The 11,263-nt window shown below is 55.7% G+C and overlaps 1 protein-coding gene across 2 annotated transcripts in view; it reads right to left on the bottom strand.

Moving 5' to 3' along the window:
- TSHZ3 (teashirt zinc finger homeobox 3) overlaps positions 1-6,738 on the bottom strand; it is a 76,468-nt gene extending 69,730 nt beyond the window's left edge. For both annotated transcript variants that reach the window (XR_012375986.1, XM_025854641.2), the window contains exon 1: positions 5,883-6,738. Coding sequence is in view for 1 of the 2 variants with exons in the window: in XM_025854641.2 (XP_025710426.1) it covers positions 5,883-5,922 (40 nt within the window). In the remaining variant the exon portion in view is untranslated. The remainder of the gene's footprint in view (positions 1-5,882) is intronic.
- Positions 6,739-11,263: the final 4,525 nt, after the last annotated feature.

The following is an 11,263-nucleotide window of genomic DNA, read 5'->3' as shown; positions in this document are numbered from 1 at the left end:
AATAATTTACTGAATTGAAAGTAATTAAACCCAAGAATCTAAGTGCTGATCAAATCAAGTGTATGTGCTCGAAATGTCTTCTTTTTTAAATGGGGCTTATAAAATATTCAATATTTGGTCAAGGACACTATGTAATCTTTCTAATAAAGATTCCTAAACCTAGAGTATGACAGTTGTTCAGGCAAGTGGTCATAAGCAGATTATGCTCTATTACTGTCTCTCCCTTTTTTTTATTTCCAAAAATGCATAGCATTATTCTGGTTACAAACAGTAAACTGAATTTTTACATCCACATTTAATGTAATTGTTTACCAATGTTGAAAAACTAGAGAAAGCTACCAAGTCTATGTAGCCATTCCTTGCAATTCAGGTTAAAAAAAAAAAAATCTAGAAGGAAAAAAAAAAACATATTCATAGCCATTGTTTGGTAGGATTTAAAAATTAATTTAATGACTAACTGCAAATACTGGAAACTAGAATTAATCTGTCTGGATTTTTTTAAAGGCTCACAGACATTTAAATGCATGTATCGGGACACTTTATCAACCTAACATAAAATTGTCATCTTATCTTATTATATGACTATTTTATGCATGTGTCAAAGAATTTAAAAATGACTGCCTGTCTATTGAGTCTAATTACAACTGCACATTATCTGTCTAGATGTACCAGTCCATATCATTGTTACCAAATACAATATATTGTATTCACCTTTCATTTTTAACTTCAGACAGAGAAACCACAATTTGGAGCATAACTAAAATACACACACACACACACACACACACACACACACACACACGCATACACGTGCCGCCGTGACACCTGAGAGGGTCTGGGGTAAGTGATGACTCCGCTATGTGCTGTCCTGTTTCCCTCCATGGGCTGTGGGAAAACGCTACAGGAGTGTTACGAGACAGCTTCTTTGAAAGAAAGTCCCATCCACCTAACTGAGCTGCACACTAACATAGAAGGGGGGACACACACCTTACTTCTTTTTTTTCTTTTTTCTTTCTCTTTTCTTTTTTCTTTCGTTCTTTTTTTTTTTTTTTTTTTTTTTTTTGTAACTACCAGACTAAAGCTATTTTTATAGTTTGTCCAGTGACAGGCAAGAATAAAAATGGGCCAGCAGGAAAGCCTCACAAACTGCACTCAGAATAACTGTGACCTGCTCACGTCCCTGGATTAACACGGTTGTTGTACACCAGGATGGGGACTCTGCTCCTATCCCTTCTGCTCCCCTGCCTATGACTGCAGCCCTCGCCCCAGGCTGGCTCGGCCACCACCAGTGTGAAAGGAGAAGCCCCCGACATGGTGGAGGCACTTTGCCCTCAAGAAGGTGATCCTTCTCCTTCCAGAAACCCCAGGAGTAGAAGTGGGGAGGGAAGTAAGGGCTTTAATTCTGGGACCTCACCTGGGCTTCCCTGCCTGCATCCCCACAGCCCTGAGCCGTCACCTTTTATCCTGATTGCTTTATAAAACAATCTTTGGTAAAAAGAGGGAAAAGGCAGACGGGTGAGACAATTTGGGGAAGAGCTGCTGATACGTCAGTTATTGACTATCGCTCGCTTATGAGCGCGCTCAAGGCAACGCTGAGAACAAAATGACAACATCCACCGCTCACAATCAAGTGTGGCCCTGGAGAGCACTGAAGCCCTAACTGACAGTTGTCAAGATAATGGGGGCACAGCAGCTGATTCTGGAAGATTCTCTTCCCTAGTTGGATGTCCAGGGGGATACCCTTGCCTCCTGCCCTCTTTGTTTCTCTCCTTCATCTTCTTGATTTTCCTTTTTAAAATGTGCATTGTTCCTCCACATTGTGTAGGAAAATGGGGGGCGGGGGGCGGATCACAGAGCAGCCCGAACCAGTCATCTTGTCACCTTGCTACAGGGCAGAATACCTGTCCAAACGAGAAATGTGCGGCAAGCTTGAGAGCGAATACATTCCCAGGGCTACTGCCGAAATGCCCTCCTGAATGCTCCACGTGCCTCCGACAGAGAAGAAGAGCTGCCCAGTGTGTGGACGGGCCTTACGAAGGCCCGGACCGCAGTACATGGGCAGCACCAGGCGCACTATGTTTTAGGCGTGCCCAAATCCACTGGCACTGTGAACCCCCTCTGCTTTGCCACTGCGAGCCCATCCTGCCCCCCGGGGCCCCACAGTGATCTGGAACACCAGCAGAACCTAAGGGGTTCAAACCACTTTTATAAAAATCAAGATGCTTAAACGTTCCCCCTCTTGACGTGACCACCCAAGAACTCCTTAGAAGATTATTCTCTTTCAACGAATAAGACTCGAAAGGTCAATAGCAAGTTGTTGTTCACTGAGGATTTTTTTTTTGCAAGTTGAGGCAATTTTTTTGACTGTACAGTTCCCTCCCCCCCAGAAAAATGGATATGAATGAATAAAATGTTATTTGTTATGAAATACTGCTCTCATTTTTTTTCTGGTATCTTCATAAAACGCCCATTTAAAAAAAAAAATCACGCCCAGGTAAGAGTCCCGTTTTGAGCAAGGGACAATGGTCATTTTGCCTGAAGGACACTGGCCTCTCCAGCCCTCCTACTCTGAGGCAGCAACATCTGGCCAGCACGAATATATGGCCCTTTGAAATGACACGCCTGGAGAAAGGACACTCCTGCCCAGGTTTCTCTTCGGCAGGTGAAGAAACGTCTCTCTCCCTTTGAGAACAGACACGAAGCCATGCATAATTTCTATCAAAAAAAAAAAAAAAAGAAAGAAAGAAAGAAAATCCTAAAGTACAGAAATACGTCTTTTCAGGGATTCTTGGAGGCTGCTCTGGCCTTCTGGAGAGCAATGTTACATTTGGCCTAGATATGAAGACTGTGTGCACCTGTCTGCTATGTCTGCAAGCCCTACCCAGCTCTCAGCCCTTTGTGGTTGTTATTCTACCCCAGACCATTAAAAGGGCCCTAATTCCTATGACATGATTATCCAGGTACCAAAGCCCATTTGTCACCTGCAGCAGAAAATTGAGTTAATGCACAACTAAAGGCAGCCAGGACTGTGTAATATCAACTTGATTACATCAAACTAGCTGCAAACCTAATTCTGCTGGATGACACTGCGTCGAGCTTGTCATCTCCAATCATTAAAGCTGTCAGGAATCCATCAGGTTTACAGCTAATTAGGTGAACACTAATGAAGCTGGCAAAACAACTTTTCTTTTTTTATGGCTGAGCGGACCTTTCAGTTTGGAGGGGAAAAAAAATTCTCGAGTATTCTCAAGGTTGCTGGGGACTGGATTTCCAGTTACCAATCAGCAGACATCTTTCTTTTTCCCACTCTCTATCAGTGCAAAGCAATCAATTTGTCATCACTCCCAGGATGCCACAAAAGCAGGCATGAACCTTATAACTTGCAGCTGTGAGAACTAAAAACAGGAGGGAAAAAAATGGGAAGTTTCTCGTGCACCCAAACCAACCAACAAACAAAAACCTCAGGCAGCTCACTTGCTGGCCTGGGAATACTTAGCACGGGCCTAAATGTGGAGGGTTCTTTTTTTTTTCTCTTCCTTTTTTTTTTTTTTATCCCTCCCCTCTTCTTAAATAAGTAGCCCTTCAGACATTCTCCACCCCCTCCTCCACACGTCCATTAGGCAGAGGCATTCTGATAAAGTAAATCCAAAACCAGGGTATGGGAAAGAAAGAAAGCACTCACGCTGCCAACTTCTGATTGACCATTAAGCTATTGATGAATGTGCCTGTCAGGAGAGAGACAATTAAATCAAATATGAAACAAAGTCGTTTTGACGGGTCATTTTGATAGAGCAAAACCATTCTTCCATCTCCTATTAGCCGGGCAGTCAAGTTTTTATATAATGAATATTTCTTAACTGACCTGATATTTCCTGGCTGGCTTTTTAAAAGGTGCAAGGTTAGTGAACAGGTTGCTTTAAACATAAATAAATAAATAAAATCAACAGTACATTTCCTCCTTCGCTAATATTTTTAGCAGAAAGTTATCCTGTAAGAGTCTCAGATTGGCAAGGTGGAGGAGAGAAGATGAAGCAACCGTAGAGAGAGTTCTAAACTAAATGTAAAGATGTAATCACATATGGTTCATTTGATTGAGGCACACAGATACCTTAAAATGTGCATCCAAAAAGGAAAGAAAAAATTTAAAAGACTGGAAGAAGCCCAAGACACTCCTACTGCCCAACTTTGTGAAGGAGTCCTCCAAACTTTTAGAGTTTATTTTGGGTAGATAAGCTCATTGCTTGAGCTTGGAATTTAAAGGAGAAAGTGGGATGGGCAAGAAGCATCAGCCAGGAGGTGACCTGAGTGGCAGCACCCTCCCTAGAACCACCACTGGGATTTTCAAACTTCCTAAATTTGGGCAACACTGAGGACAGAGAGCAAAACCTGCATTATATGCCCCCAAACCACGTCCGTTTTCTTCGAGGATTTTCTTAAGACATGAACAAGAAAGTACATTTTCTGGAAGAAGAAAGAAGAGCGTTCCCTCTGTGTGACCCTGTGTAAGGAGACTCCAGTTCAGAGTGCAGCCAATGTGTGAGCTCCACGGGCACTGCCCGCTCACATGATGGAAATGACCGTCACCGTTACCCCCAGGGCTGCCACAGGCACTCGGGGGCAGCATGGGCACAACGCCCTCATCCAAGAAGGGTGCCAGGCAATGCCCTGACCCTTCCCTCTGCTCTCTCTTCTTCCACCAAAAGAGAAAAACAGAAAAGAAATGAACCTCCACTTAAGGCTCCCGTTGAGGCAGCATCTGAACCTCTGCACATCTGAGTGTTACTCATATCAAAATACATCCCGTCCATATGTGGTCCTCTCAGCAATCCGTCCCAAATCCCCGAAGTTGCACTGACAGGGCCCTAGTGACGTCACAGAGCTTGGCCTCACCATTGCGAGTGATTTATTGATGTTTATTGGGAATGAATAGATCAAAGGCAGCAGCATGACGGGCGATCAATCAGTCATCAAATCAAGGGTGGCAAAGGGCCAGAAACCCTTCTTCCAGGCAACATGCCCCCAACTGACATTATTGCAAAATAATGTTATGTGTGTGGGTTTTGTTTTGTTTTCAATGATGCTTTTTCCAGAAAACAGAAGAAAAAATCGGCTCAGTCTTAACAGGAGTTGACACTCCTGGCAAAAAAAAGGAAGGGGGGGGGAGTATATAGACACGTCCCAGAACTAAGTGCTAGGAGGAGATGAGGGTGGGAGAAGCAGTGGAAGGAGGGGGTGGGGGTAAGGGAAAACAAACACGGAGAGAGGGAACGCCAGCATCTAACACTGACTTGACAGTCATCTGACAATACCCAGACCCTGTGCGCTCTGGCTTCCACCGCTTGCCCGCGTTGGGCCCAATAAATGAAGAATCAATCGGATTAGCAGTTAAGGTGGCCGAAGGGACCCACTCGCTCACTCGCTGGCTCTCTTTCGCTCGGCAGACACCGGGGCTGTCCCCCGCCGGCCGGCCGCAGGAGGACACGGAAGGTGTCCCAGGGAACTCAGGTGACCCCGCCCGCCCCCCACAGAAAGAGACCGAAGAGGGCTCCTTCCCATCCCCTCCGCAGCCGGGGAGCTGAAGAGGCAGGGACCCAGCCCGGCTCAGTTGGCCCCGAGCGCGCGCGGCTCCCGAAGTGGGTGCGAGCCGGAGCAGGGCGAGCGCGGCGGGGCGTCCGGGGGGCGCCCGGGACGCGAGGCGGGCGCACGCACCCAGAGAGCAGAGCAGCGAGCGAGCCTGGCGCCCCGGAGTTACTCTGCGCGGGCAGAAGGAGAGGGGCGAGGAGTGGGGCGAAGAGCGGGGTGGCCGCCGGCCGGAGGCGCACCGCGGCGAGAGGAGGAAGAGGAGGAGGAGGAGAGGAGGAGGAAGGGGAAGCGGCTCGTACCTGCTGCGCGCCGGGGCGCCTGCTGCTTCCTCCTCGGCATGATGCTCCTCCGGCGACTGCCACTGCCGCCGCCGCCGCCGCCGCCGCTGCCGGGCTGAGGAGAGGGAGGGAGGGGCGGCGGGCCCGCGGGGGGGGCGAGGCGGGCCGGCTCTCAGCCTCCCCCCCGGAGAGCGGCCGCCCGCAGGATGCTGCTGCGCCCCGGCTCTCCGCGTCCCCCCCTCTCCGCGCTCCGCCGCGATCCCCGAACGTGCGGAGGGAAGAAGGAGGGCGGGCGAGGGAGGCGCGGGGAGGGAGGAGCGCGGGGGGAGGAGGAGGCAGAGGAGGAGGAGGTGGTGAAGGAGGAGGAGGAGGAGGACCGCGCTGCCGGCGGAATGGGAAGTTTGACAAATCGCTCCAGAGGCCCGAGGAGGAGGGGGCGGGGAGGAACGGCGGCCCTGCCCCCCCCCCGCCCCGTCCCCAGACGAGGTGCGCGGGGTTCGGGGCCGGGGGGCGGGGAGAGGGGGAGAAGGCGGGCAGAGGGGTGGGAGGAGGAGCGCGGGAGCGGCCCCGGCGGGTCCTGCCCCGGCCCCCGCCCCCGGGCAGGGGGTCACGGCATCCGGGGGGGGGCGCTCAGCCGCCGCCGCGGCCGGGAGCTCAGCGGTCCAGTCTTCTGCCCGCGGCGCGGCTGGAGCGGCGGCGTCGGCAACAGGCAAGCTTAAAGGAAAAGGAGATGATCGTGTCACTCGCCCGCCCGCGGGGGCGCGGCGCCCCCGCTCCCGGCCCCGGGCTTGTCTAGGACCCCCGCCCCGTCCGGGGAGGGGGTGCCGCCCCTCCGCCCCCGCCCAGTGCGCGCACGCAGGGGCGCGGCGCCGGCCCGGCCCAGCTTGTCCCGGGGCGCTCGCTTACCCCCGCCCGCCCGGCTTCCCCACCCGGCCTCGCCCCCTGGCCGCCCCCCGCTGCCCCGCCCGAGCCGCACTCCTCTCCACCCCGCCGCGTCCAAAGCCCCCAGCTCGCTCCCCGGGCCTGGGCCCGCGCCCCCCCGGGGATGCCAGGGCCCGCGGGCGGGCGCCAGCGCCCTCGAGGGAGGAGAAGGACGCGGGCCGGAGTGGGTGGGGGCTGCTCTCAGACCCCGCGCCACCCGGGCTCCTCCCCCGGGACCCGCCGCCGCCACTTCCCCCAATTTTTTTTTCCCGGGCAAACTTTCCCGGGCCCGTCCCGGGGGTCGGCGTGGGAGGGGGTGCCTCCAAGTTTCCTCCTCCGCCTGGGAAGATCGCGGTCCCTCCACCCCCACCCCGCCCCTCGCCCCTTAGGCGCCGGGCCGCGCCCCCCACCCCTAGGGCTGGCAGAACAGAGGGCGGGACGGGGGCGGGGGAAGGAACTCGGGCTCCCGAGCCCATCCCCCGCCCCGGGGCGCCCCGGAGAGGGGGCCACCGCGCCCAGCGCCCGGCTTGCCAGCAGTACTGGGCGAAAAGAATTGATTATTGATTGGGTGATTGGGGTCTCCGAGGCGCCGAGCGGGCCGGACTGGCGGGCCGCGGAGAGGGGGAGCTGGCGGGGCTGCCTTGGCGGCAGGGCGACGCGGGCTCACTTACGGGCGGCCGTGAGGGCGCGGGTGGGCCGGAGCTCATTGGGACGACCCCCGGGCGGCGGCGGCTGAGCGGGAGCCGGAGCGGCGCGGGCGGCGGCGCATCGATGCGCTGCGGGCTCGATTGCGTCTCCCTGGGCCAGCTCTTGGGCCGGGAATGGGGCGGCCGCGGCGGGGCTGGCTCCGGGCGCTGCCGGGCGGCGGTGGTGGGGGTGCGGGGGCGGCCGCCAGACCCACGGTCGCCGAGGTGCCGCTGCTCCTGGGCGCGCCGGCTGGGGCCCGGGGGCTCCCTTGGGCCCCGCGTCCGGTAGACCCGGCGAGGGCCGGAGCCCCGCGCCCTGGGGCTGGCTGCCTTAGCGTTCCCGGAGCTGTAAACCCCGGCCTTCTTCCTTCCTTTTTTCCTTCCTTCCTTCTTTCGTTCCTTCCTTTTTTTTTTTTTAATATTTCCTTTTCTTGTGTTTCTTTTCCCCTTTTCTTCTGCCCTCTCTCTGTATCTTTTTTCTTTGTGATTGTTTATGCAAGTTTGTTTTAAAAGTTCACAGGCATGCTTTCTTCTCTTTTAGACAAGGAGACCGTGATCTCACCCAGACGGTAAGATCAAAAGTCTCCGCTCGCCCCCAGCCTGCGGGCTTGGGCTCAGTCCAGACGCCTCCTTGAATGCAGATGTGCCGCTGCCGTCCTCCCGGGCTATAAAGCCGCCTCCAGCGCCTTCGCGCGCGCAGGAGCGCTCGGAGTTGCGGGGTGCGGACCCCGGGCGGTTGCGGGGGAGTCGGAGTCAGGCTGCGGCTGGGCTCCAGGGCTGGTCGTGTGTGTGGCTGACTCGGGGGCGGGGGCGCGGCGAGCAGTTGGTGCCTGCGGCCACAGAGGCTAGAGAGACTGCCCCTCCAGGCCCGGGAGACGCGGCCGTGGGGCGTGAAACGCTTCTTGCGAACGAGGAAACGGTGAGTTGGCAGACGCCGCCCGCGGCCTCTCGGTTCTGGTCGCGGCGCTGGGAGCCTCTTGCCTGGAGGAGGGTAGGCGCCGCGCGAGGTCAGCTCCTGCCTGCCCCCGGCTCACCTTCCCAAAGCGGAGCGCCCACTTAAGCGCGCCGGTAGTGATGGGTGCACAGCGCTGGGCGCCGCGCACGGAAGGTTGAGAGTTTCGCCCTGGCTTATGCTCCCCCTCCTCCTTTGCTTCCCCGCGCTGCTCTCCAAACCTCGTTCCCTCCGCCCCCTCCCCCTGCGGGCCGCGGCCTGAGCTCGGGTCTCCGAGCCCCCTGCAGCCACCGCCGGATCGCTACCTCGCCCTCCCCCGCTCAGGCGCCGCGCGCTGTGCGATCCGCCCTAACATCTGTCCGTCCAACCATTGGCGCATCCATCAGTGTCAATGAGCTGCACATCGTAGCGACAGCCCGTCACGCGCAACACGGGCTATGCGGAGTGCATACTGCGACCGCGCTGCCTTGCACGGACACTCACACAGGGTTCTGGCCCGGCGTGGCACTGCCTAGAACCCTGATCTCTGCGGTGTTCTTTTAACCATACGCACCCCCTTTAATAGCAAGACCTCAAAACGGGACTAGTCTTGCAGGTCGTCCTAGGACTGGGACAGATGGAGAGGGACACTGTCAACCTGGCCCTTGCAATTCCAAGTTCTCTTTGCCCCTTTTCCGTGGACTGGGTGTGGCGTAGGAGAAAAGGAAGGGAGGCTTCCCAAATCAGCACCAAGCACAGTATGTACCTGAATGCAGGGGCTTAAATACGCTTCAGCTGGGAAGAATCTGGGGCAGATCTTAGCCAGAAGGTCTAAAGCTAAAACTTTGCCAGGCCCCACCTGGCTGCTGCCTGACCCGGACTGACAGTGAGGAGCCAGAGAGGGGGAAGGAAACGCGGATCCCAGGCAAAATCGGGGACTCGATTTGGGGAGAACTGATGTCCGCGTAGCAGCAAGTCTGTAATTCACATGTTATTTACAGAGGGAGAAAGGGCAGGGCCATATGTTTGAGAAGCCAGAGCTTTGCGGGTAGTTCCCGGCGCCATTCTCCAAGAATGCTGACCTCCGCTGTGGTTGCAAGTTCCCCTGCTTTTCTTGTTGCTTTCCCCACCCCTACTCCCCCACCCCACCGTCCAGAGGACAAATATCTTCATATATGTGCCTGATCAGTTTGGCCAGGCCAAAGGGTCTAATCTTGTCCTCCCCCTAAGAAGTTCAGGGGAAGGGCGCACGGAGGACCTACTGCTCAGACATCTGCGGGGTGGCGGTACCCGGCATTTTACCTGACTTTATTCCTACTACAAATATTTCTGTCCGGGTGTCTGGTGAGTTCTGCTCCCTCAAGACCCGACTACAGGAGCGGGTCAAAACCTGTGCTTGTCTTCGTTCCGCGATTCGCGAGTTAGGAGGGATACAGGAGCCGCTCTCCGGCGAGCGCCGGGAGCCAAGGTCTGCGCGGTTCGGGAGGAGGCCGGAGAGACGGCCGCAACGGCGCACACAGGGTCTCCTTCCTGCGGGAAGGAGGGACCGCACTCCAGGGTGTGCGGCCGGACCGTTTTCACGCTAGACTGGAGGGCGGAAAAGCCGGTGCCCAGCGGAGGAGCTAAAATTCTGCAGAAGGTAACACTGTAGAAATCTTTCTACCCCACTCTGAGGAGTTGCAGATACCTCTGGAAAGCAAGAGCAAGCTTCCGCTCCCTCGCAGGTACCTGGTTCACTTAACAGAGTGATGCATAACAGGTCATGCAAAAAAGTACCCCCCTCGGTCAGTTAGAGGCTCCCACTTTTGGGAGGTGCCGCTTCATGGGATTTTTTTAAATCTCTGAAAACAAAAGAAGGACAAGTGGGCTGAGGAGCAGTGGAGCCACACACCGAAATGCTCAATGGCCAACGCCCTTAGGAGAAACTGGGGGCTCCCACTGCAGCTAGGTGGCTCACCCCGCAGTGGGGTGGTCACGTTTGTGAGCCCAGAAAATTTCCAGGGGCCATGAAGACAATTCCTGAGCCCCAAGATTGCGACTTGGGCCCAGTGGTACCCTGCTTCTCCTCAGGGGTGGTGTGCTGAGCCCTGTTCAGCAAATCCTCCCAAGTGCCAGTTCTTCAGGTCAGGGGTTAGAAATGTGACTGCAACCTTTTGAGCTCTGAGAGCTGCAGGCCCTAGTTCCCCGGGGCCTACCTGCGTGGGTCTGCCCGGCCAGGGGGGAGCATTCCTGCACTTGGCCAACCGGAGTCCCACCCGGTCGAGTTCAAAAAAAAAAAAAAAAGTCAAACGCAGGCCTGGCTGGGAACAAGTGTGTGGTGGAGGGGCAGGGAGCTGGCCTGAAACAAGCCTCTCAAGAGCAAGGAAGTTGGAGGTGGGGAAGCAGCAGCCTGGTTAGCGCCGCCGCCGGAAGGCAGCTGAGGTTGTGTTCAAGGTGCAAATAAGGCCGGTGGGTGACAGTGCCCCTGAACGGAGGAAGGCCAAGGTTTGTCTTCATTTGGGATGGCCACGGAGGGATGGACACGCTACAGGAAAGAAGGTGTCCTTGAAGCTGCCAGTCCAGGGCGGAGAGCCAGGGTAGGCCAAGGTCCCAGGAACTTAGGGGCCTAAACCCAGGCCATGAAGAGGGCTTCTCTGTGCCCTTGGGGAAGAACAGGCTACTTGGAGGGCCAGGGCACACTGGGTGGAACCCGCAGGAAGCCTGCACCCCCCTATTTCGTGGTGTGAAGGCATCAGCCCCGGTGAAGGGCCTTTGGGGAGCCCACTGACTGCCCAGCAATGCCAAGAGAGGTGGAATCAAGTGCTCTCCCTACCTGTGCCCCCCTGGAGTGCTGGCCTCGGGGCTGCCCCCTTACACACACTTCC

This window comes from Callorhinus ursinus, unplaced genomic scaffold (assembly GCF_003265705.2).
Source record: "Callorhinus ursinus isolate GAN/ISIS: 27379988/994484 unplaced genomic scaffold, GSC_fseal_2.0 scaffold61, whole genome shotgun sequence".
Lineage (NCBI taxonomy): Eukaryota > Metazoa > Chordata > Mammalia > Carnivora > Otariidae > Callorhinus > Callorhinus ursinus.
This window is presented reverse-complemented; position numbering and strand designations above follow the sequence as displayed.